Source organism: Cydia splendana, chromosome 16, assembly GCF_910591565.1.
Source record: "Cydia splendana chromosome 16, ilCydSple1.2, whole genome shotgun sequence".
Taxonomy (NCBI): domain Eukaryota; kingdom Metazoa; phylum Arthropoda; class Insecta; order Lepidoptera; family Tortricidae; genus Cydia; species Cydia splendana.
Genome location: NC_085975.1, coordinates 15646901 through 15674007, shown reverse-complemented (window position 1 = coordinate 15674007; position 27107 = coordinate 15646901). Strand labels below are relative to the sequence as shown.

General features: G+C 41.4%; 2 protein-coding genes across 2 annotated transcripts; both read right to left on the bottom strand.

The window, feature by feature from the left end:
- Window positions 1–540: 540 nt before the first annotated feature.
- LOC134798058 (hemocyte protein-glutamine gamma-glutamyltransferase-like) lies at window positions 541–16061 on the bottom strand. Its single transcript, XM_063770386.1, has 14 exons — window positions 15991–16061; window positions 15181–15311; window positions 14420–14538; window positions 13208–13340; window positions 12396–12579; window positions 11638–11858; window positions 10846–11031; window positions 10023–10248; window positions 9257–9415; window positions 8805–8925; window positions 8367–8475; window positions 7628–7788; window positions 7027–7218; window positions 541–645 (listed from the first exon to the last, which is right to left on the bottom strand). Exons 1-14 carry the CDS (start codon window positions 16059–16061, stop codon window positions 553–555), a joined length of 2106 nt encoding a protein of 701 aa, XP_063626456.1. The 3' UTR covers window positions 541–552.
- A 2944-nt stretch (window positions 16062–19005) lies between these two features.
- LOC134798057 (uncharacterized) lies at window positions 19006–19875 on the bottom strand. The gene has a single exon (XM_063770384.1). It carries the CDS (start codon window positions 19873–19875, stop codon window positions 19006–19008), a length of 870 nt encoding a protein of 289 aa, XP_063626454.1.
- Between the last annotated feature and the right edge of the window lie 7232 nt (window positions 19876–27107).

Genomic DNA, 27107 nt, shown 5'->3' with positions numbered 1-27107 from the left:
TCTAAAGCTATTAAACTATAATATTACTTTAGTAGAATACCGCGACTATATATATGACTGTGTTAAAATTGAAAATACCATTTTAAAATGTTTTTTACCTTGTACTTAAAATCATTTTTATAAGGTTTTGTATATAAAATAAAGAAATATTCTAAAAATAAAGGTTTATTCTTAACTCTCACTTTTACTTAGGGGCTGCCCATAAATTACGTCATCTATTTTTGTCGATTTTTGACCCCCCCGTAAAATCATCCAAAAATCATGCTTCGGATGACCCCGTTACCTCCTACGTCATGCTACCATCATCCGATGTCCAGACCCCACCCCCCTAATTTGAAATGATGTAATTTATGAATAGCCCCTTATTTAGGTACCTTTAAACCTTGTGCAAGAGCCAAACAGGCCGATAACAAACGTACACTGACATCAGATGGCCCACCGCGAACGACGTGTTGCCTCTCTGTCGCACTTGTGAATTCGTACGTAAGTGTGACTGGGAGGCAACACGTCGGACGTGGTTCGCGGTAGGCCCTCTGTAAGTCTGTACATATCTTAGCCCTCAAGTACATAGACGGTGGCGGCGCCGGTGACTTCCTTCAGCTCGTTCGACGTGAATGTCGCCACCACGTGGATCTTGCCAAGCGTCTGGAACAGAGCAATTCTTGTTTATTTATATATTTTGGGGATCTCGGAAACGGCTCTAACAATTTCGATGAAATTTGCTATATGGGGGTTTTCGGCGAAAAATCGATCTCTAGGTTTTATCTCTAGGAAAACGCCTATTTTTGAGTATTTATTTTCAGCGCAAAGCTCGGTCGCCCAGGTACTAAATAAGAAAGTTGATAACTAACTCGTCAATTTGTACGAACTAGATGGAGTCTAGAGTCTAGATCTCTAATCTACCCGATCTTGCCTTACAGTCTCCGACGAGACCGGGGGGCCTAGCCAAGATCAACATTTTTAATAGAAAACGCTAATCGAAACTTGGCAACCCCGATATTTTTTTCCTTTTTACCCGACTACGGCAACGCAAAAGGAGGGTTATGATTTTGACCGGTATGTATGTGGATATGTATGTATGTGTGTTCATCTGTTCCCTCATAACTTCTAAAGTTTTCATTATAATTTGACAAACGACATGTCATTCGAATCGTCTTAATCGTCCGCTGGTTATACGCTAAAAAATTAACACAGCGCCCTCTAGAGGTCCTAAAGTCACGATCCAATAAAATAAAATTAAGTAATGATGACGTGTTGTATATCATTTGAAAGGGCTTAATTAGCACATTTCAAAAATATACATAGTGTTAGCTTTTGCACCCGGATTTACTTGCAAGCACCCGATAAAACATAAATTTATCGGGTACGTAATTAGAACTAGGAATCTACAAGCGCTCTGAATTTTATCTGCGGGCTACCCGACTACAGCGATACAAGAACGTTTTTGCAAAAGAAATTTGTTTGGCCACTATACAGGATGTTTTTCTAAATGACCTGCAACATTTAACAACGTGAATAGGTATAGAAGTCCAGATCAGCCAAAATGTATGAACCCAGACAATTTTTTTTACGAGATCGGGTTTAGTCCCATAGTAAAAGTCGGTCAGAACAGAATATTCACCTCGTAAAATATTGCTGGACAAAAAAACGCCCTGGTAGTGGTCACGCGAAGCATACTGAAACGTACCTATGGGCAGCACCACACTAAGGTGTCCCCACAGTAGAAGGGTTAGCGTTGCCCGATTTACGTGGGACACTGTACGTGTACCATAGCCGGGCGCCTTCGGCCCGACGTACGTGGCGCGCTGCATGCGGTCCAAAGCCGTGCGCCTTCGGCGCCCTCATACTAAAACCGTTGGGCGTAGCCCGACGTACGTGGCTTCATGGTCTAATAAAACATGGTCTTCCATTCCCAGAGTGACACGCGATTACGTCACAATAACATTGCCACTTTATTTCAACATAACATGTTACATGGGTACATTATCCCTAATAGCATTTTCTTGTAGGGATTTTGTTGGGCCTTTGTTTACGTATTAGTTGGGCAACCGTTATATTTGGCCGTACGATTTGCTGGAGGGCCCTCGACAAAGGCCCTCCCGAAGATTCCCAACAGAGGGCCATAAGAGTAATTTTTTCGTTGGGCCTATTTAAATAAATCATACAATTATTCAACGGTGGTGGTTTTGGTTGGGCCGTGGTTGGGCCTATACACATTTGTTCGATGGTTGGTTAATTGTTACATTTGGCCGTACGATTTGCTGGAGGGCCCTCGACAAAGGCCCTCCCGAAGATTCCCAACAGAGGGCCATTAGAGTAATTTTTTCGTTGGGCCTATTTAAATAAATCATACAATTATTCAACGGTGGTGGTTTTGGTTGGGCCGTGGTTGGGCCTATACACATTTGTTTGATGGTTGGTTAATTGTTACATTTGGCCGTATGGCTTGCTGTAGGGCCAACTGCAAAAAAATAAAAAAGGGCAATTTTTTCGTTGTGCTTCTGTTTGCAAATTCAACAATTACCCAACGGCAAGTCAGGTAGCTCGGTAGGTAGTCGTGCACCAGGTTGAAGGCCCAACACAGCTTGTCCCACAAAGGGCCAACATTGTAACTTTAACGTTGGGCCTTGTGTAGGATTCTTACAATACTACCGTAGGTAAATAGTTGTGTAATTTATAGTGTGCCTACAGTCTAATTATGTAGTGGGCTTTTGTTTACGAGTCCTACAGTTACCCTATGTTAAGTATGTGGTTGTGTAATACGACGTTGGGCCTTTGCTGATAAATATTACAATTACACTACGGTAGGCATTGGTTGTATCCACATGAAGGCCCTAAGGCTAGGCAGCAGTTGTTGTTAATCTTCTCTGTATCGTTCCAATTTTAGTATATGTACTGCCGAAGCAAGTACACTTAAATACTATACACTCTAATTTGTATATATACTAACCGCACTTCGAAACTTCGTAAGCGAGATTTATGTTTTTTGAGATTTAAATTGAGAAAATGTTGGTAAAATACAATTTTTTAAATTTATGTATAAATGTTATAGTTATAGCTATTAGATTTATAAGTTACTTTAAAAAAAAATTATGATTATATGCGGAATAATCGAGAAAATAACTATAACTTCGATGTTTGGAGACAGTAACGCCATCTAGTGACGCCACGAGCAAACTCAACTGGTATTGTTGGGCATCAGTACCACAGCCAATGTTGGTAAATGCGATATTTGTGCTCACTGGGCCACCGAATGTTATCGTTGTTTAGCCACCGGTACCAAAATAAACAAAGGCCCATTGTTGGGTATCAGTGCCACAGCCAATGTTGGTAAATGCGATATTTGTCATCATTGGGCCATCGGATGATATCCTTGACTAGCCAACGTTACCAAAATACACAAAGGCCCATTGTTGGGCATCCGTGCCACAGCCAATGTTGGTAAATGCGGTATTCGTCACCATTGGGCCAACGAATGTTATCGTTGTTTAGCGAACGGTAGCAAAATACACAAAGGCCCATTGTTGGGCATCACTGCCACTGCCAATGTTGATAAATGCGATATATGTCATCATTGGGCCAACGAATATTATCGTTGTTTAGCCAACGGTACCAAAATACACAAAGGCCCATTGTTGGGCATCCGTGCCACAGCCAATGTTGGTAAATGCGGTATTCGTCACCATTGGGCCAACGAATGTTATCGTTGTTTAGCGAACGGTAGCAAAATACACAAAGGCCCATTGTTAGGCCTCAATGCTACAGCCAATGTTGGTAAATGCGATATTTGTCGTCATTGGGCCATCGTATGATATCGTTGATTAGCCAACGTTACCAAAATAAACAAAGGCCCATTGTTGGGCATCAGTGCCACAGTCAATGTTGGTAAATGCGATATTTGTCATCATTGGGCCATCGGATGATATCGTTGATTAGCCAACGTTACCAAAATACACAAAGGCCCATTGTTGGGCATCAATGCTACAGTCAATGTTGGTAAATGCGATATTTGTCGTCATTGGGCCATCGGATGATATCGTTGATTAGCCAACGTTACCAAAATAAACAAAGGCCCGTTGTTGGGCATCAATGCTACAGCCAATGTTGGTAAATGTGATATTTGTCGTCATTGGGCCATCGGATGATATCGTTGATTAGCCAACGTTAACAAAATAAACAAAGGCCCATTGTTGGGCATCAGTGCCACAGCCAATGTTGGTAAATGCGATTTTTGTCATCATTGGGCCATCGGATGATATCGTTGATTAGCCAACGTTACCAAAATACACAAAGGCCCATTGTTGGGCATCAATGCTACAGCCAATGTTGGTAAATGCGATATTGTCGTCATTGGGCCATCGGATGATATCGTCGATTAGCCAACGGTACCAAAATAAACAAAGGCCCATTGTTGGGTATCAGTGCCACAGCCAATGTTGGTAAATGCGATATTTATCATCATTGGGCCATCGGATGATATCCTTGACTAGCCAACGTTACCAAAATACACAAAGGCCCATTGTTGGGCATCCGTGCCACAGCCAATGTTGGTAAATGCGGTATTCGTCTCCATTGGGCCAACGAATGTTATCGTTGTTTAGCGAACGGTAGCAAAATACACAAAGGCCCATTGTTGGGCATCACTGCCACTGCCAATGTTGGTAAATGCGATATATGTCATCATTGGGCCAACGAATATTATCGTTGTTTAGCCAACGGTACCAAAATACACAAAGGCCCATTGTTGGGCATCTGTGCCACAGCGAATGTTGGTAAATGCGATGGTGGGCCAATACAAAATTAATGTTGGCTACGGAACGAACCTCATCCCAACGTTTTCCCTACCGTTGGCACCGTGGGCCCCAACGAAAATGCTACTAGGGATACCTATGGTTAATAAGTTAAAATATTTCTTTATAATTTTATAATTTTCATTTATATGTATTTTAGCTTAAATTTTACAATAACACGTCATTTTTAATTACTCGTTAGCAATATCTTCCGATTCACGAAAGAAATTTCAGACTTTCGGGTAATTCTGTTTATACTACTGGCAACACAGGATAGCGCTGTGGACATTTGACAATTCGGATCTAGATAACTTCATGCCCTGACCGTCATCCTTGTCGAACGCGTGTTAATTGTTATTTCCTTCTCGCTCAGTGTCAGCAGTCGCAGTGTTTTCCAAACTTTTCACGTCGTAAGCTTGGTAATTAATGTGTAACTGTGAATTAGTTTTTTAAACGTTTGTCTTGTATAGATAAATAAAGTTTAATTTAATACATTAGATTTGTTTTATTTTACTATGTTTCTACATAAATAACTTAAAATGAATGCCGTTAAAATAATTTTCACCGTTGGTTAAAATTCTCCCACATTTCAAAGTTTGAGAACCTGTAAACAGCATGATGACGTAGGCGCGTGTCAGTTAGGTCATACGCGAATCTCGGAATGGAGTACCAGGCGGAGTATATTATTATACCATGCGTGGCTTGCTGCACGTGGTCCAAAGCCGTGCGCCTTCGGCGCCCTCATACTAAAACCGTTGGGCGTAGCCCGACGTACGTGGCTTGCTGCACGTGGTCCAAAGCCGGGCGCCTTCGGCGCCCTCATACTAAAACCGTCGGGCGTAGCCCGACGTACATGGCTTGCTGCACGCGGTCCAAAGCAGGGCGCCTTCGGCGCCCTCATACTAAAACCGTCGGGCGTACGCCCAACTTACGTGGCTTGCTGCACGCGGTCCAAAGCCGGGTGCCTTCGGCGCCCTCATACTAAAACCGCCGGGCGTACTCCCAACTTACGTGGCTTGCTGCACGCGGTCCAAAGCCGGGTGCCTTCGGCGCCCTCATACTAAAACCGCCGGGCGTACGCCCAACGTACATGGCTTGGTGCACGCGGTCCAAAGCCGGGTGCATTCGGCAAGTCCCTCTCTTAAAGCCCTCGCAAAAGTTTTATAAAGTGACTTCAAATAGTTACGAGTAGTAACACAGAATAATTAATTAATAGTACTACCGTACAGAAAGGAAACTTCCTACAAAAACGAAGTTTTATAGCGGTTCAGGGTCGAATCATCCTGTCTCTTTCTAATATATGGCACTATCCCTTTCGGCTATTTAGGGTTGTCAAAAATCAAGTGATTATCTTATCTGTGGTCACGCACGCAAAAGGAAGTCAAGTGGTGCCAACCCTAATAATTGCTCGGAGCAATGCTGAGCCGAGCGGAGCCGAGTTTGACCGAAGTCAGGAGTTTCGCACCCCTGGTAGTAACGAAATCAGGACCCCAAAAGTAATTAAATAAAAAATAAGTTCAAAAACTAAAACCCGACTACTGCAAATCGCGCTCTAAAAAGTATGAAACAAGATAGAATTCTTATCTGAAATTATCATACAGGAAATATTATAAATGTTATCATTTTTAAATAAAAAAATACAACATAATATAATTTACAATTTTTTTTATATATTTACAGAGATTCGGTGGATAGCCGTGGTCGCGATATGCCACTTTACCTTAAAGTTTATAATCGTGGAATACGACCACGGCTATCCTCTAGTCGGGTTTTAGTTTATGAACTTATTTTTTATTCATCCTGGCAAGTTCGGCCTAGCGAGGACTACCAAACGTCCACAGCATAGATGGTAGGATCCTATAGATGTGCTATACGCGTGCGTCCGTGAGGAACAGAACATACGCAATGCGACAAGATGATTGGTCGAGTTTATTTGTTGCCCACCATAAACGATACTAAATTTCGGTGGGGGATAAAATAAAATGTGAGACTGTGACAAGGACAAATAATAATAGCGCTTTCGCTGCTACTCCTACTGAAATATACATAAGACTATCCCGTTCTGTCAGTTCTCCCCACCACTCATGCGCAATCCATATACTAATACTAGATTCATGGTCCATAATCTTTATTTAGGGTCGCCATCATCGAAAGCAATAAGGAGAACTATAATATTAATACATTCTTCTATGAAGAAGTGTACAATAAAGAATATTTTGTATTGTATTGTACTCACATTAGGTGTAACGTGAAGGCTAGCAACCACCCGCTTCTTGGCCTCGGTGTCTTGAGCCGGGACCCGCACGGTGCGACCAGCGAGGCCGGGCGAGGTCACGCGGAACTCGCAGCCGGTCAACTGTCGGTCCAGGGGGTTCAAGAAGGAGAGAAACACTTCCCTTGGTTGGTTCATTACTAGATCGTCGTGGAACTGGTACACAAAAAAACAGCAGGTCAAACACGAAAAATTTGGTCAAAAACTAATAAATTGTTCGAATTGATTGATCTTCAAGCCAGAGTGAATTATTTTCAATCCGGAGGTCGCGGGTTCAAACCCCGCATCGTACAAATGAGTTCTTCGGAACTTATGTACGATCTATCAGTCGCTTTTCGGTGAAGGAAAACATCGCGAGGAAGCCGGACTAATCCTAATAAGGCCTAGTTTCCCCTCTGGGTTGGATTGGAAGGTCAGATGGCAGTCGTTTTCGCAAAAACTAGTGCCCACGTCCATTTTTGGGATTAGTTGTCAAGCGGACCGCAGGCTCCCATGAGCCGTGGCAAAATGCCGGAATAACGCGAGGAAAAAGAAAACTTTACAATTTAAGGTAGGTAAGTTTTACCTTGATGTTAATGATGGGTTTCATCACTCGGAAGTCGTCGTCGTCCGCCCAGCACTGCTTCGTCTCATCAACCAAGGCCATGGCGGATATCTTCATGTTGCAATACTCCACCAACTTCGGCAGGTAGTCTTCTGCCGTCACATCGATGACGATTTCTTCGTCTGGAGGAAGTTGAAAATGATGGTAAGTTGCTAAATTGTGGTAGAGATAAAGGGACATTCCAGAAAAGTGTCGGGTATGTGAAATTATTTTTAGAACCACTTCTGATAAAGGTTAAAAGCCGATATTTGACAACTTAGCTTTAAATGCAAAGATAAATAATACGTTAATTAAAGTAGCTGCCATTCGCGTCACATTGCCGACAAAATAGACTATTGTCGCCTGCCAGGTCAGAGTTAGTGACTCTAGATCGTACTTAAATGTAGAAAGTAGGGAGACTTAATTTTTTTAAGAGAACTCAAAAATATCATTTATTTACATAATAGATTCAAACAGAGACAGAGATTACAGAGGTATTACAGTAACTGTACAAACACTAACCTAAATTACCTAATAATTAGCTTAAATTTAAAATAACCCTTAAAGCATTGTACTTATTACCAAAGACGCTGGCGGCATTTCCTCGTATGCTGACACGTTGTGAGAAGCCGCCAGCTCTTCGGTCATCAGTTACCAGTTCGCGATTTCTGCAAAAAACTTGTGCGCTCTGGGATCCTATGGGCCTAGAGTTTCAACTTACGTTTCTTAGGTCCGACAAATATCTTTCCTTGCACTGTCTTGACCTGTTCCGCTCGCACTCCGTTGTAGAACACGCTGGTCGCAGTCAGCACGGCCTTGATGTTTCTTGGCTGAAACCAATGCCTTGATTTTATCTGCTCAGTTGGGCCTCAAGTGCTTCATAGACCTTACAGCAAATTCCATGCTAAATATATGTATACAATATATTGTCGATTAAGTAGCTACAAAATTCATTCGACCGATCAAAACCGCAATGTACCTATCGAAAACACTTGCCGATAGAGTCTGTTCGGAAAAAGAAGAGTCGGGGAATGTATTGGGTCCCATACATTCCACAACTATTCTCTTTCCGCACAGACTCTACAAGCAGGAGTTATATAGGTAAATATTGAGAAGATCTGTGGATTTCTGCTTCAAGCGAAGGAAGGCTTAGGCTTACCTCGTAAGACTCGTTATCAATATCGACAACGATGCGGAAGTCGTTCCCAATAGCAACGGCGTCGATATCACGCAGTTTAAACGACACATCGCTCTTGACTTTACTCGCTAACTCGTAATATCTGAAAAAATTCATGGGTATAGTAGAATCATGACTTATCAGTTTCCGCTGGCTTAGCAATGATCATAACCAATGAAATCGTTCTTGTATTGGTCCGTGATATCCTCGCGATCTTTATCTCAGAGGATCAAAACGGATCCAGGCGGCCACAAGGCGAACCTCGCGGTCAGTTTTGGGGAGATATGGGGCGGCGAACCTTTTATGGCCCAGGGAATCAAATCTTAATACACGCTTCTGGTTTAAGACACCTTCCTTATACTGTGATTCTGGATCCCGTTACTCTACTAAGCTAAAAAGAGAGAGTGACTACTGACTAGGTAAACTTTACAAACCTCTTAGCCCTCTCAGAGTGGCGTACGCCATTCATAAGTGCTACGCGCTCTGCGGTGGAACCCTCGCGATACTTGTACTGTTCCGTAACGTCCTCGCAGTCCTCGTCTCCTGAAGGATCGAAGACCAAAGGCTTCTTCGTAAGCAGCATTTGCCCGACGCTGTTGAAAAAGTAGATTTCATGAATGGTGTTTCTTTCATCGATTACCTAACCTATACAATTATTCAACTACTAATCAGGAACGTGTTTACCAATGAAAAGAAACCTCCAGAATATCGCTCAATATCCATATACTATGGAGAGTTTTTGTGCTGAGCCGTTGTGACACTTGTGACAGGAAAAGCATGGTATAATAATATACTCCGCCTGGTACTCCATTCCCGTCTTTTCTAGGTCACCTAACTGACACGGGCTTACGTCATCATGCGACAGCGCTATATGATAATATGCGATAGCGCTATATATAGCGGCCATGTTGTTGTGACGTAGCCCCGTGTCACTCTGGGAATGGAAGACCATGTTTTATTAGACTATGAGGAAAAGATGATAGGCAATAGTCGCTTCACAGTGGAGCATAGCCAGAGAGAATTATACCAACCATGAGCCCCGGCTAATGATTTCAATATGCCAAACTTTATCAAAATAAGATCCGCAGTAATAGCCGTTTAAAGAAAAAAGAGATAGGCATCAGAGACCGGAATTTTCGTGGCACGTTTGAATTATCATAATGACTTCTCATGAATCGTCGCTGGATATGGCGGACTTACGTATATTTTTCAGTTTGGCTTGTGACTACTGAAAATCCCCGCTCTGAATGCGGATCTTTTCGCCAGCGGAACACGTCAGCGTTGACTGAGGCCAACATGAAGGCCACATCGTAATTCATGCCAAGGTCGCCCTTCTTGATAGCTTCGAGCGACGCCGGCCCGCACTGGTACTTCCCTTCTGACTCTTCCTGCGGAGTCGCATCGATGGCCTGCCAGCCGCCGTAGCCTGGAAGAATTAAAACGGTAATAGATACTATTAAAGGCCAAAGTATCCCACTGCTTGGTAAGATCTCTCCCCTCGACTACCAACGGTCCTGGCAGTCTCCGGCCAGTCATATATATCCAGGTCATTCCGCCATCTCCACCTGGGCCTGCCAGCTCCTCGCCCACCATGCGACACCCACTCCCACACAACAACTAATCATCACAACCTTCGATACTAAGCTGCTCATCGCACTTAAACTTCCTCAGAACACAAACGCTTGCAATACCGACTGCCGGCTGTCAAGTTCTATTAAGCGTCAATCAAGGTTAAAAGATTGAGATCCAGGTTCCAGATTTGACAAGTGACAATGACGCAAAGTGATCCTACTTCTAGCATCTATTATTATCAACAAAACTTCTGCCAATACATTATCTTTGTACATGACTACCTTGCTTCATTTAAGAACAAAACCATACACTCGAGAGTAATGCAAATAGTGAAAATTGGAGTAGCACTTTAGTTCTTATAAGTAAAATCACTGAATGCACTAAGTGTCTATTCACTGGGCGTCCTTCGAGGAGGACTTGTCTGAAGACTATATATTATTTTGTGACTTACCTGAAGGAAGATCAGGCCTTGCCATCCACACATCATTCCAGACATGGAAGTTCCAAATGGAGTCAGATCCATAGGTGTCATCCATGGCCTCGTTGTAGTACTTGTCTATAGAAAGTGAGCAGTCCCTGTCGTGGGCTGACACCACGTTGGTGACTACACGGGACGGAATACCGAGGGCACGACACACTGGAATAAAAAAAGTGTAGGTAATGTCGTCTGATTGTTGCAGCATTGTTGTTGAAGGAAGAATTGAAGCAAAGAGAGAAAAGGGGAGAGTATACATGGATCAAGTATCTAACGGAAAAACTCAACTTCGTGTCGTATTAGACTATCCTAGGAAGGCAGAGGACCGACACATATGGAAATCGCTCCACCGGCAAGAGGTTTAAGCTCCCATTCTCACGAGAGCTTTTTCAACGCGCGTTAAAAAAGCGCTTGAATCTGTCCGCTCTCTAAATTCGATTTAACGACCAAGGCTTAAAGTTGAAAATCCAACAACACTTGATAAAAAGCGCCACCACTGGCGTGTGAATACACACATGGTTATCCATTTGTGTCATTCATACGCTTTTTTAACGCGCGTTGAAAAAGCTCCCGTGCGAATGGGGGCTAACTCACGGTGAATAGGATTGTGTAGGCTTCTTAAGGATGACTCATGCCATGCTAGACCAGGCCGTGCCCGAGCCGAGGCGTCCGACATGTCATTTTGTATGATGGCTGATCGTAGATCGTAGAAGCGCCGGGAGCTCCGGCTTGGTCTAGCGTGAGTCATCCTTTATGCTCAGCCCTTACCAGTGGTAGTAAGGCAAGCAAACACCCAGCACTGCCCATATGCCACACTTTGCTTCGTCCTGAGATATTCCTCCATAATATCAACGGAGCCCGTCCAATCAAAAGGTGCTGTGCCGCTTCCATACTTTCCAGACCAGTTGCCTATTAATATGCCGCCGTCGCTGTCGTTGGAGTTAACCATTTTGGAGATGGTGCGGCAAAGACGGATTGGGTCGCCGCGTCTACGTAAAAAGAAAGGCAATTAGTTTATAAGTAAAACAATTTAGATGGATTAATGTCTCGTACTAAAGCTCTGGTTTTCTAGGATACCGATGCCGTCATATAGCGGCCGTCTCGATAGTTAATTACAAGCTTTTATTTAGTTTCACCTGACCGTTGTCTGTGTGTAATCAAATCTTGCAAGTTAAATTTGATCCACTTCCCGGTTTCCGATTGAGCTGAAATTTTGCATACATATGTAAGTCGGGTGACAATGCAATATTGTGATGTCATCGAGCTGATCTGATGATGGAAACCGGAGGTGGCCATAGGAACTCAGTGATAAAACAACGAAACCTAATTGTGTTTGGGGTTCTTAGAATTGTCTCGATGAGTATTAGTTGACCGTGGAAAAAAAAGTACAGTCGGTGATAAAAGCTTGTACCAAAAATGAAATTTTTGCCAAAAATTTATTATTGTATAATTCCACCACGTCATACGTTGCCGTCGCTTGCATTTCCCCAACTTCGCACATAGCCAATACAAATAAAAGAACTTACTGTTTTAACGGCATCTTAGATCGATCAAGCATAAACATGACTGCTCGCAGCACGTCAGTATCGAATTGACCGAAGACCCACGCCTTGCCGCGCTCGGTCCTGACGGGGCCCATCCACACCTTGCCCACATCATTGAGGACATACTCCTGGAGCAAGGCACTGTCTTCCATGTAGGTTTGATCATCTGCGGAGAGAAATTTTTAACTAGAGTCTGTGCGGAGAGAGAAGAGTCGTGGAATGTATGAGCTAATACATTACACGACTCTTCTCTTCACGCACAGACTATAAAATTGAGTATTTGTGGATTGGCTATTTGGCGAACCATAGGCGGGTGAATCAAGTTTTTCGCCGATAGTTTTGAGTGTCTCTTGGGTAACTCAAGATGTCTCTGGAGTTACCAAGAAATCGGCCTTCTAATTAGTTTCTGTTTATTAGGTTTTTACAGTTGGGGCCCCGAATGTTTTAACATATACCATAATAAACTGAAACATAGAAATGCTATTATTTAGAGTAAAGGTGAAATTTTACAGCGAAGGTTAAAAGTTGTGGACATAGATTTGTGTCCGTCAAAAAGTTAGAAAAGGGTGCGAAATTAAAATGTTTGTACCTATTCGCGGAAAAATCACCGTTAAACTTTATACATTCTGTTTGGTTTAAGATTTCTTTGAGGTTCCAGAATAAGGTGTAATAGTTTGTCTGATCCTGCTGAATTGTGATTGGTTTTTACACTTGTTTGCCACCGATGTGGTATATAAAAAAAACAATACTTAGTAAGAGTGAAAACGTAGTACAGTTTTCGATAGCGCACTTACCAGGGTTCCATGGGTTGAAGGAGATGTACAACTCCTGATCATAGTTGTGGATCTGCCTCGCGAACGAGTTCTTGGTGCGCGTGACCACGCGCAGAGACCAGCATCCCACGGGCACGTCCACTGGAGTTGATATCTGCAACATAACGTTTTATTTGTTGGCTTGTGTACATCATTATTTCGTAAAGACCTTTGGAGTCCTCGTCGTTACAGTTCGTTTTTTTTTAGCATTAGAAATAAGGTAAACAATCTTGATGCGTCTTTTAATTGAAAAACACATTTTAAAAATAAGTTAGGGCAAATATGTAACAATTATGAATCTAATACGATCATTTATATTCTTCTGCTTTCATAAAAAATAGTTACCGATTTTTGAAAAGCGTTTTTCAATTAAAAGACATGTCAAGATCGCTTACCTTCTTTCAAGTTCTTTCTAATGCTAAAAAAAACGAACTATAGGACTCGGCCAAGTTTTCTAGACTGTTGTCATTATGCCGAAACTTGTGTTCGTTTAAACTGAATAAGAACTTGTTGGGTTGTTAAACTGAATCAGAAGTTGAGTATTTATTGAGAACTTAAGTTCTTTTATAGCAAACGATATTTGTTCTGTGTCTGATATCTGAGTTTCTGATAGACCACACCTATAAACAATATGTAAATGGTGTCCTATGATGGTTCACATTTTTGTAAAGCCATATCGTCCCTTATAAGTAGTTCCCCAACCCACACTTTAGACATTAGTGTTCTAACTATATACCTTTACCTTGCAACAAAACGCATGAGATTATGATACATTGCGGCATATTATCCATCGATTGAATTCATTACACATACATAGTCGGCAATGCATAGATAACCACATGCGATATGTGACATCGCGTCTAAATAGTCTTATAGAGCTAGACCAAGATAAGTCTGCAACGATTTTGATAGCACACGCAGCTGACGCAGCTAGTGCAAGTGTTATTTTAAACGGCAAACTTCTATGAAATTATGACGTAAGGTTTACTCGGGTAATTCCGAATGTCGAAAACTGTCGGATAATTCCGAAAAGAGACTTTTATTATGATGGAATTAAGGGTGATTTTCATCTGAATTTCGGAATTATCCGACATTCGGTATTACCCGAATACACCTTATAAAATAACATTTGCACTGCGTATGCTATCTAAATCGTTGCAGACTTTTCTTGGTCTTACTCTAGCCAATGCCTACCTCGAAATACAGTGTGTCCTTCTGCACGTCGGTGAGTTTCGCACTCCAGGCGTGCTTCTCGACGACGGCGTCGCGTTTCATATACATGGAGCCCGTCGTCTCCATCGAGGGTGAGTCGCCTGTACAAATACAAGAAGCTTACTTGTAAATTAAGTTCAAAATTGCGTTTATTTTTGTATTGTCTGTGTAGTCTCTTTGCCATAAATAGGTATCGAGCCAGAAACATTACTGAGCACCTGGAGATCAACCCCTTCTCTGACTTCTTATGGCCGATTAAATTAAATATCATTTATTATCAGGCAACTAATGTCCCGGATTAGCAAGCTGAAGACGCTGAAATGGCAGTGGGTCGGTCGTAGAACCGATAACCGTTGGGGTAGACGAGTTCTCGAGTGGAGGCCGGGCATCGGCAAACGTAGCGTAGGACGCCCTCAGACTAAATGGAGTGCTGACCTTCGGAAGGCGGCTGGCAAGAGCTGGATCAGAGTTGCCGCAAATCGTCCTCAATGGCGTGCAATAGGAGAGGCCTATGTCCAGCAGTGGTTGAGAGTAGGCTGATGATGATGATGAACTAATGTCCATAGATAATACCTTACAAGATACAGATGTAGTGCCTTATTATTTTCCATCGTTTTTCACGGATTAAGTACATAGGTACAATAATAAAAACCTTACAAAATCATTTCGGCGACACTGTTTTCTGTTGCGTCGCGTGTTCACTCCGAAAAAGATTTCTGAACAAGGTACACCAGCACACATACCCAAAGTAAAGACCAGCTGCACCAGGTCGGACTCCTCATCGTAGGGCCTGGTGAACCGGATCTTGCCTTTGAAGAGCTGACCGCGCCGCACGATGGCCACCTTCGAGTCCTCGGCGTTCACCTGCTCATACCTGCACAGGGCAAATTTTTATTTCAAAGTTTTTTGTGAGTACAATCCATTATAGGTTTACCGTTTAACGTAGGCAGTTGGTAAGAAGTTAAGGATGACTCACGTTAGACCGGGCCGTGTCCGGGCCGGAGCTTGCGGCGCATCGTTTGCCATGGAAATAAGCGTCAAGTGATCGCCTGTCATGTCATAGAAAAGTAAGCTCCGGAAGCTCCGGCCCGGACACGGCCCGATATAATCTGAGTCATCCTTTAGGGTCAGCTACGGCCTGGCTGCATGAAGGTAATTTGTATTTCGTCAAGTCAGTAAAAATCTCAAAGACAGAAAATGACCGTGCAATAATGGTAGATCTCTGGATTATTTAATAATGCCTGATTTTGTTGTGACTGAATATGTCGACGGGCAACAGTAATTGTTTACCATTAGGCCATACGTCTGCTCGTTTGCCTCCTCTCTATATCACTACACTTTTTAAACAAAGTCCCCCGCCGCGTCTGTCTGTCTGTATATATGTATGTTTGCGATAAACTCAAAAGTTACTCAACGGATTTTCATGCGGTTTTCACATATCAATAGAGTTATTCTTGAGGAAGGTTTAGGTATATAATTTGTTATGGTCTGTAACCCGTGCGAAGCCGGGGCGGGTCGCTAGTATAAGATAAAAAGAATTGTAACAGTCTTACTTGTCAGTATGATGCAACTTCGCGTTCTCTCGAGGGTAGAAATTCACTTCGTTGACCAGCAGGGGCATCATGGTGCACATGATATCTGCCGACAACATATAAGAAGCTGAACCTACGGCACCTTAACTATCAAGAGAGTCCCTCTTAGGGATAAGTTCGCCCTTGTACTACGTTATGTTCTATCAGGGATAAGTTCGCCCTTGTACTACGTTATGTTCTATCAGGGATAAGTTCACCCTTGTACTACGTTATGTTCTATCAGGGATAACTTCGCCCTTGTACTACGTTATGTTCTATCAGGGATAAGTTCACCCTTGTACTAAATTATGTTCTATCAGGGATAAGTTCGCCCTTGTACTACGTTATGTTCTATCAGGGATAAGTTCGCCCTTGTACTACGTTATGTTCTATCAGGGATAAGTTCGCCCTTGTACTACGTTATGTTCTATCAGGGATAAGTTCGCCCTTGTACTACGTTATGTTCTATCAGGGATAAGTTCGCCCTTGTACTACGTTATGTTCTATCAGGGATAAGTTCACCCTTGTACTACGTTATGTTCTATCAGGGATAAGTTCGCCCTTGTACTACGTTATGTTCTATCAGGGATAAGTTCGCCCTTGTACTACGTTATGTTCTATCAGGGATAAGTTCGCCCTTGTACTACGTTATGTTCTATCTGATGTACATCAGATAGAACATAACGTACCTTTCTTCCTCTCTTTCGTACTACCTACTTACTTACATTTTAATGTGCCTACCAAATCTATCTTCATTTCATTTCATTTCATTTCATTTATTTATTTCAATATAAACTTACAGTGTAGCACCAAAACGTTTACATGAGACTTACGACTATTATATTACATTATATGTTATAACTATATCTAAGAAAGAAAAATAAATAAAGAAACAATGTCAGAAACAATCTTGAAACGAAATGTTACTAAACTGGCGGCTTAGCACGGTCGCGTTTTTATCCCTTGTCACCATGCCTGTCACGTTCTAACAAGTATGTAAGTGCGAAAGGGACGCGCATAGTGATAGTCGATAAAAATGGAACCGTGCTGAGCCCGCTGGAGTGGGTAAAGCGATTAACATGTAAAAGTGAAGTGAAGAGAGATGAAAAATAATACAAATTGATGTGAAATAATCTAAGTATTGGAGGAATAATGTAATTTTAATAATTCTGGCAAATAAAGAGCAAATTACAAATGTAAATCTAAAATGGTAAAACTGAAACCTAACCGAACTCCTCATAACTTTTAATTTTAAGTTATTTAATAATGTATAGTAGGTAGGTAATATAATTTTCATCACATTCGCTCAGTAAATGTGGAATTGCACGCAGGTTTAGCGGGAGTTATAGAAAAAGCGTTCTCCCTAGGGAGTTATGAAGTTTCTAGTGCCATAGTTAACAGTTTTTTGTCTTTATACTTAATTTTTGTATCGCAAGTGTGATGAAAAACATTGTGTGTAACTCGGGGCGTAATAATATTGTAAACTCGAGTCTATAAATCAATCTCGTGTGCAATATTCAACTTACGCCCCATGTTGCACAATGTACTATTACTGCCAGGTGGCTCGGGTTCAACGACGGTGCCGCCCTTCCACACATCGACTGAAACCCCTTTTCTACCCTACCTATGTATTATCTACCCCTTTGCCTATATTGCCTATGCCTTTTATTACTATATAAAATGGTTGGTATATAAACTTATGGTAATATAATTTATTATAACAGCAATAGAAAAAATCACTCCTAACCCAAAAAATAACAAAAAACTTACCTGTTTAAAGGCTGTCTTCACTTTTCCCTTCGGGATTAGTTTGAATGTCGATCGTCGATGGCGCGCCGTTGCGTGGGTGAAACTATTGATACAGCGGCGCGCGAGTTCGCATTATATAGGTAACTTCTTCCAGGGATACGTCATTTCATGGACTGTCAACGTGACAAATCATATCGTAACATTCGTAACATACTCACGTCCCTAGTAGCATTTTCGTTGGGGCCCACGGTGCCAACGGTAGGGAAAACGTTGGGATGAGGTTCGTTCTGTAGCCAACATTAATTTTGTATTGGCCCACCATCGCATATACCAACATTCGCTGTGGCACAGATGCCCAACAATGGGCCTTTGTGTATTTTGGTACCGTTGGCTAAACAACGATAATATCGTTGGCCCTATGATGACATATATCGCATTTACCAACATTGGCAGTGGCAGTGATGCCCAACAATGGGCCTTGTGTATTTTGCTACCGTTCGCTAAACAACGATAACATTCGTTGGCCCAATGGTGACGAATACCGCATTTACCAACATTGGCTGTGGCACGGATGCCCAACAATGGGCCTTTGTGTATTTTGGTAACGTTGGCTAATCGACGATATCATCCGATGGCCCAATGACGACAAATATCGCATTTACCAACATTGGCTGTAGCATTGATGCCCAACAATGGGCCTTTGTGTATTATGGTAACGTTGGCTAATCAACGATATCATCCGATGGCCCAATGATGATAAATATCGCATTTACCAACATTGGCTGTGGCACTGATACCCAACAATGGGCCTTTGTTTATTTTGGTAACGTTGGCTAATCGACGATATCATCCGATGGCCCAATGACGACAAATATCGCATTTACCAACATTGGCTGTAGCATTGATGCCCAACAATGGGCCTTTGTAATGTAATGTAATGTAACGTTTATTTCAGACAAATAGTCCATATACATAAAAATTACAAAAAGAATTAGAAATAAATAATAAATCACAAATTCATTAAATTAAATTAACTTAACACTTAAGTCATAATAAAATTAAATTATTAAAATTCAAAAATTCAAAATTCACATTTAGACATTACAAATTAAATAAAAATTAAAATAAAAACAAATATAAATTTAAAGTCGGTATGTCAAGGTTAATATAATATAAGCATGTCCAGATAGATAATTTTGAAATTTTGAAAATTAAATAGTATAAATTATTAAATTAAACTAAACTATGCTATACAATCCGGGGCCTGACATGTAGGGCGATAAGCACTTTAGTGAGTGGACAGTCTAAACGGTTTGCTAATGCGTTGAGGATGCTATTGGAGCTGGACCGCGCCCTGCGTGCCATCGAGGCGACCCGTTTACGCATAATGGCGTGAAAACCATCCGTGCGCGCCTCTGCGAACATGGCTGACGCACTACAGTAGCGCGGCAATCCCAACAGCATCCTGAACGCATTATTATATTGAACTCGGAGGGCATTGATGGTCCGCTGCGTATAGTTGACCCACAGGCTACAGGTATAGAATGACTGACAGAAAGCTCTAAAGAGCGTCGTTTTTACTTCTGTAGTACACCTCGCAAACCTGCGCGCCAACATGTTGCTCCGGACCGGCAATGCCCGACGCTCCCTTTCCACGTCAATGTTGTCCGAAAGATCGTCAGTGACCCAGTGACCCAGGTATTTGAATTTTGACACTCGCGTTAGTTGCGTTCCGCCTAGTGTAGCGGGCGGCACTGTGTCAACTTTGCTACCGCGCGGATTAAACACTAGCAACTCGCTCTTTTTCGAGTTGTACCTGAGTCCATGGGCCCCCGCGTAGTCCTCGCACACACTGATTAGCTTCCTGAGAGCGCCAATCGATGGACTCAGCAGCACCATATCGTCCGCGTAACTGATATTATTGACACATGTTCCATCAATAGAACATCCGATTTTGGTTCTGCTGAGCTCAACGATTAACGTGTTCATATATAAATTAAATAATTTTGGTGACGTCAGCCCCCCCTGCCTTACACCGCATTCCAACCGATACAAGTCCGAGCGCGAGTCCGCCCACCTGACGAAGTTCGTTTGGTTATTGTACCAGTACTTAAACATGTCAATAACATCACCGGGCAGGTCAGTCTCGCACTCTAACTTGCTCCACAGAACGTCGTAGGCAACCAAATCGAAAGCTTTTGATAAGTCTAGGAAGCACGCATACACTGGTGTCTTCCTATCAGTGTTGTACTGTACAGTTTGCTTGAGACACAACACCGCGGACTTTGTGTATTTTGGTAACGTTGGCTAATCAACGATATCATCCGATGGCCCAATGATGACAAAAATCGCATTTACCAACATTGGCTGTGGCACCGATGCCCAACAATGGGCCTTTGTTTATTTTGGTAACGTTGGCTAATTAACGATATCATCCGATGGCCCAATGACGACAAATATCACATTTACCAACATTGGCTGTAGCATTGATGCCCAACAACGGGCCTTTGTTTATTTTGGTAACGTTGGCTAATCAACGATATCATCCGATGGCCCAATGACGACAAATATCGCATTTACCAACATTGACTGTAGCATTGATGCCCAACAATAGGCCTTTGTGTATTTTGGTAACGTTGGCTAATCAACGATATCATCCGATGGCCCAATGATGACAAATATCGCATTTACCAACATTGACTGTGGCACTGATGCCCAACAATGGGCCTTTGTTTATTTTGGTAACGTTGGCTAATCAACGATATCATACGATGGCCCAATGACGACAAATATCGCATTTACCAACATTGGCTGTAGCATTGAGGCCCAACGATGGGCCTTTGTGTATTTTGCTACCGTTCGCTAAACAACGATAACATTCGTTGGCCCAATGGTGACGAATACCGCATTTACCAACATTGGCTGTGGCACGGATGCCCAACAATGGGCCTTTGTGTATTTTGGTAACGTTGGCTAGTCAAAGATATCATCCGATGGCCCAATGATGACAAATATCGTATTTACCAACATTGGCTGTGGCACTGACGCCTAACAATGGGCCTTTGTGTATTTTGGTACCGGTGGCTAAACAACGATAACATTCGTTGGCCCAGTGAGCACAAATATCGCATTTACCAACATTGGCTGTGGTACTGATGCCCAACAATACCAGTTGAGTTTGCTTGTGGCGTCACTAGATGGCGTTACTGTCTCCAAACATCGAAGTTATAGTTATTTTCTCGATTATTCCGGATATAATCATAATATTTTTTAAAAGTAACTTATAAATCTAATAGCTATAACTATAAAATTTATACATTAATTAAAAAAAATCTATTTTACCAACATTTTCTCAATTTAAATCTCAAATAACATAAATCTCGCTTACGAAGTTTCGAAGTGCGGTTAGTATATATGTCGTAGTCAGATCGTATAATCCGCCGTATTACATTACGGCTAGCCGTTATCAAAAACAGGGGCGTTTTGAAATGCGGCGGTTCGACGATTAGCCGGATTGTCATTGCGATACGTTCTTCAATAAGGCGGCCAACGTTTAGCCGCATCGTACTACTATTTTAGATTGTAGAGTGACCAGTTCTTTCGGTCGCCCACGTAACCGGAGTTTGACAATGTTTGCAATTTAATTTATTTTTACCATGGTCCCACCGCACTACATGTGTTTCTTTTCCAAAACATTTCCTTCACAACTTAAATAGACGGAGCCCCGCAAGCGGGGCTCCTATTTCTGGGCGGTTTGCCCTTCGGGCATCTGAAGCTACCTAACGAACCTAACCTACTTACCTACCTACGCTTTTTTCCCCAAAGTGTAATGTTTTCACGGACGTCTCACTAAATCAATAGGTAGGTAGGTTAGGTTCGTTAGGTAGCTTCAGATGCCCGAAGGACAAACCGCTCAGAAATAGGAGCCCCGCGAAGCGGAGCTCCGTCTAGTTAAGTTGCGAAAGAAATGTTTTTTGAAAAGAAACAGTCCGACGAACTCCATTTTTGATGGACACCCCAGCGTTTGTCAGGCAGTGCCACGGGTGTTAAAAATGGGAACTAAAAACTGTCAAAGCGGCGGCTAATGACTCGCTGTATTACATTACGGCTAGCCGTGTTGAAGAACGTATGGCGCCGAATACATTCCGGCGGATTCTCATTCAGCCGCATTCAATCCGGCTAATCGTTAAACCGCCGCATTTCAAAACGCCCCTGTTTTTGAAAACGGCTAGCCGTAATGTAATACGGCGGATTATACGATCCGACTGCGACATATATACAAATTAGAGTGTATAGTAAGTGTACTTGCTTCGGCAGTACATATACTAAAATTGGAACGATACAGAGAAGATTAACAACAACTGCTGCCTAGCCTAGGGCCTTCATGTGGATACAACCAATGCCTACCGTAGTGTAATTGTAATATTTATCAGCAAAGGCCCAACGTCGTATTACACAACCACTTACTTAACGTAGGGTAACTGTAGGACTCGTAAACAAAAGCCCATTACATAATTAGACTGTAGGCACACTATAAATTACACAACTATTTACCTACGGTAGTATTGTAAGAATCCTACACAAGGCCCAACGTTAAAGTTACAATGTTGGCCCTTTGTGGGACAAGCTGTGTTGGGCCTTCAACCTGGTGCACGACTACCTACCGACCTACCTGACTTGCCGTTGGGTAATTGTTGAATTTGCAAACAGAAGCACAACGAAAAAATTGCCCTTTTTTATTTTTTTGCAGTTGGCCCTACAGCAAGCCATACGGCCAAATGTAACAATTAACCAACCATCAAACAAATGTGTATAGGCCCAACCACGGCCCAACCAAAACCACCACCGTTGAATAATTGTATGATTTATTTAAATAGGCCCAACGAAAAAATTACTCTAATGGCCCTCTGTTGGGAATCTTCGGGAGGGCCTTTGTCGAGGGCCCTCCAGCAAATCGTACGGCCAAATGTAACAATTAACCAACCATCAAACAAATGTGTATAGGCTAGAGATGGGTCGCGGGTATTTACCCAATTTACCCACCCAGGTAAATACCCGGTAAATACCCATCTACCCGGTATTTACCCGTATCTACCCAAATGGACGGGTAGATTCATTTCTTGTTGCACATGTCGATTTGTGTTAAAGTGGAGATATAAACCGAGTTAATGGTTGTAATTATTGTGTGTCATTTAAAATGAAATGGTTTAGTTGAAACCTGCAGTTGTAACTAAGGAATTTTTAGTACAATTTTGATAAATATTAAAAAAAGGCCGTCATAAGAGTATTTTTTTTAGATTTGAGTAAATTATCGTACTTATACGTTGATAATACACATTCTAACTTCGGTCGGCGGGGGGTGTGGTTGGGGGGAGGGGGGTAAAAGTGAACTTTTTCATATTTCTTGGAATCTGTCATTAATATCGAAAAGTGTTATATGTACAAACTAAAGTAGGCATAATTTTCTACAAAAAAGGTTATAAACATTTTTGTCCTATAACTAACTGTATTTGACTTATAAGCTTCCCAAGTTGTGATTCTGCACATTTTTTTTTATTATCATTCATAAGTAGTCTTTATTTTCATCTTTCGAATGTATATTAAAAGCGTTTCAAAACATTTCCGGAAGCCAGGGAATGATTTTACACGCTTTTCATAATTGGACTGATATGTTAAAATCGAACTTCACCTCAAAACAACCTTTTCGTAATTAGTTTGAACATACATTTTATGTCACATTATAAAAAAATACTTAAATTAATCTTATTTATACTCACATACCATTAAACACATCAAATTTAGAAGAAAAACGAAAATACCCGCGTATTTACCCGCGGGTCTAACCGCGGGTAAATACCCGATATTTACCTACAGATAAATATCGGGTATTTACCCGGGTAGTTACCCATCTCTAGTATAGGCCCAACCACGGCCCAACCAAAACCACCACCGTTGAATAATTGTATGATTTATTTAAATAGGCCCAACGAAAAAATTAATCTTATGGCCCTCTGTTGGGAATCTTCGGGAGGGCCTTTGTCGAGGGCCCTCCAGCAAATCGTACGGCCAAATATAACGGTTGCCCAACTAATACGTAAACAAAGGCCCAACAAAATCCCTACAAGAAAATGCTATTAGGGGTACTGCCCCAATGGTCACCCAAACCCAAACCCAATAACAACCGCAAATGAAGGAAAATCAGTCACTTGGAATTATTTCACGAGATTTAGGGAACACAATCGAATGAATATTCAATAATTACCTAGTCTAGACATACCTACCTACATTCTGCAATTAGTGTAGGTAAATAACAACTATGAATCAAAAGTTATTGAATTCAATTTTTAATATTAAATAGAGAACTAATAACGAATTTAAAATGCCTAATGATCGTTAGAGGTCATCCCTTGCGTTAATACATGCGTTTTAATAAACAAGCGACCCGACTCAAATTTACGCACCACTTTATATCCACCTCCCTCGGGAATTCGGATCCTATACTCTTCGTACTGCCAGTCAAATAACATATATTTTACTCGCTGTACCTTTATGAATACATATAGGTACCTTTAGAAATTAAGACATTACATCCTCAAGCAAATACATGATGTGTGGCAAATTCTTAAATTAACTCCGGCTTTTTCTGTAAGAGTATTTACAAATTAATTACTTTTCCCAGTGTCAACCACAAAAAGACTAGAAGCATTTTACAGCTTTTTATTCCATCTGCCATCACTCTGCAACATGTCCCGCCCAACTCCATTTTAGTTTGGTAATGACGTATCCCACTCTCTTGTATAGTGGTGCGGCGTCGGATCTCTTATTCTGAACATTCCTCGCTCGGTCTTAAAGCTTGATGCCAAACATAAGGCTGCGTTTGCGTTTCCACCAAAGCTGCACACGCACATCTTTGGCGGAAACGCAGCATTATGCCGAGAGTTTTGTTATAAGTAGTTTCAATTCTGCAGTTTTAGGTATATTTACCTACTGCATACGTGACCATGTCGCCGTTTTCCGTAGTCAGTCCGAATTACCATTTGTGATAATATTAAATATGTTTACTCACATGTCCGCAATAATCATATTATAATGAGGTAATTTTAAATCAATCTTATTAAAATTTCGAATCGGTTTTTCCGTTTACCGTAACAGTTAAATATTAAAGGTATTTATGGCAATAATGTTTTTATGTAGGTAAAGGAAATCATTATCTGTAATTAAAATGATGTATACTGAACTGTAAGGTAATAATAATCTGCACATTAGGGGTAGGGACAGAGATCACCCCTTCAGTGCAATCAGTCAACGCACAGGTCAAAATGTGGCGAGCTGGAGAGTAGCGACCCCACGTACCTGAGTGCTCCTGGGGATTTCTGTCACCCGAAGGAACCCGGTGGGTGGGGCAGGATTCTCTGCCTCTGTCTTGCTTTTGCCGGCCGTCCAGAGTGGATTCGCGAGAGTTGCGGTCTCAAGGGTATTGTCATTTTTCAAACGTTTAATTAGCGGTTTAGAAGTTTGCACTGCGTGTGCTAAAAGTCGTTGCAGACTTATCTTGGTCTAACTCTACCTACCTAAAAATACTATTAAAGGAAAGCATCAAAAACAAATATCTCTTAGTTATACATTAATAAATTACATTATACATTAAAATACCTATATTAGGTATTACTTCGAAATATAATTTACAAATCAATAAATTTCCTTCCCCCTGATACTCGTACCTAATGGATAAATAATTTAATTTTGTTTGCGCAATTTCATGCACATTTTCTGTGTTATAAATATAAACTAAAGATAATACAGGTTTTACCAATGATCCTTTTCAGATTTTTACCTCATTAGGTCATTACAAATAGTCCAAACAGGAGTCACCAAGTTCATTGACCTATGAATACTTACACATTTATGCTGATAATTGTAACAAGTAAGTGACAAGGTGTGACCACAGATTATGGTGTGACACCGCTACAACGCGATTGGTTGATGAGTTCGCATCACGCGCGCGATTGGTCGAAACTAGTTGCGTTAGATTGCACGATTGGCTCGAATTCGTGAGTGACACCGCTGAACTAGCGCCATTCTTAGTGCCCGTAAGGCCTGTCTTTATATAAGTCAATGACCCACACTATCAACGGACAATTCGTAGATCTTATTGTAAAGAAATAAGGACCTATAGACTGTATCTTTAGGAATTTAAATAAAAGTAAACAACCAAATGGCACATTATCGGGTAGTTATAACATTTATTGGTTAACCGACCAATTACAAAACCACCTGGATCTGTCACTGAACGACCTAACTTTAACCTACATTATTTGATCGTAAAATGTTTTCGTCTATCCTCAACTACCTTAAGGAGCCATTTGACGGTAGATTTTGTTTACTTTTATCGGCTTTTATTAAAATACCTAAAGATACAGAAAATAGTTGCGTTAGATTGCACGATTGGCTCGAATTCGTGAGTGACACCGCTGAACTAGCCATTCTTAGTGCCCGTAAGGCCTGTCTTTATATAAGTCAATGACCCACACTGTCAACGGACAATTCGTAGATCTTATTGTAAAGAAATAAGGACCTATAGACTGTATCTTTAGGTATTTAAGTAAAAGTAAACAAACAATTTGTACACTTTCGGGTAGTTATAACATTTATTGGTTAACCGACCAATAACAAAACCGCCTGGATCAGTCACTGAACGACCTGACTTTAACCTACATTATTTAATAGTGTAATGTTTTCATCTACCCTCAACTGGCTTAAGGAGCTATTTGACGGTAGATTTTGTTTACTTTTATTTAAATACCTAAAGATACAGAGTATAAGGCGAAGGTCATTTAAGAGTTTTGTTGTACACAATTTCATATGATAAATAAAACAAAACTAAATATAAAAACAATGGTTTATTCTCAATTCCCGTACATCCACTTTTACTTACACAAGACACAAGTTTGACTGTTTTGTTCTCAAACCTATTGAGCGAAAGTGGATCTTAGTGTCTATAGAATACAGTACAAAATACTCCAACCTGTAAGAATTAATATTTGAAACGAAGCTTCATTTTCCCTTAACTTTCATGCGAGATCAATTTGGTAGCTCTTAAGGTCCAATAAAGATTTTATTGGCATTCGTTTGTATGTAGTCAGCTGCAGAGATGGATGACCCCCCCCCCTGGTTACAAATTTCTATGCAGGGGGGTCAGTTATCTCTGCATCTGACTGTATATAATATAGGGAAAACTCCAATAATAACTTTTGCATGTAAAATGTTAGCCGATCTAGACTGGTCTACAATCGCTCAATTACTTTCATACAAGCCCAATCTTAAGCTAAAGGAAATAATAAGTAATAACA

Excerpts from the sequence above, each read along its gene's own strand:
- LOC134798057 (XM_063770384.1), bottom strand. The coding sequence starts at position 19,875 with ATGTTTAAGTACTGGTACAATAACCAAACGAACTTCGTCAGGTGGGCG.
- LOC134798058 (XM_063770386.1), bottom strand. The coding sequence starts at position 16,061 with ATGATGCCCCTGCTGGTCAACGAAGTGAATTTCTACCCTCGAGAGAAC. Across the intron at positions 11,032-11,637 it reads TGCTTGCCTTACTACCACTG|TGTGTCGTGCCCTCGGTATT; the intron begins GTAAGGGCTGAG and ends TTTTTATTCCAG. Across the intron at positions 10,249-10,845 it reads AAGGCCTGATCTTCCTTCAG|GCTACGGCGGCTGGCAGGCC; the intron begins GTAAGTCACAAA and ends TAATTCTTCCAG.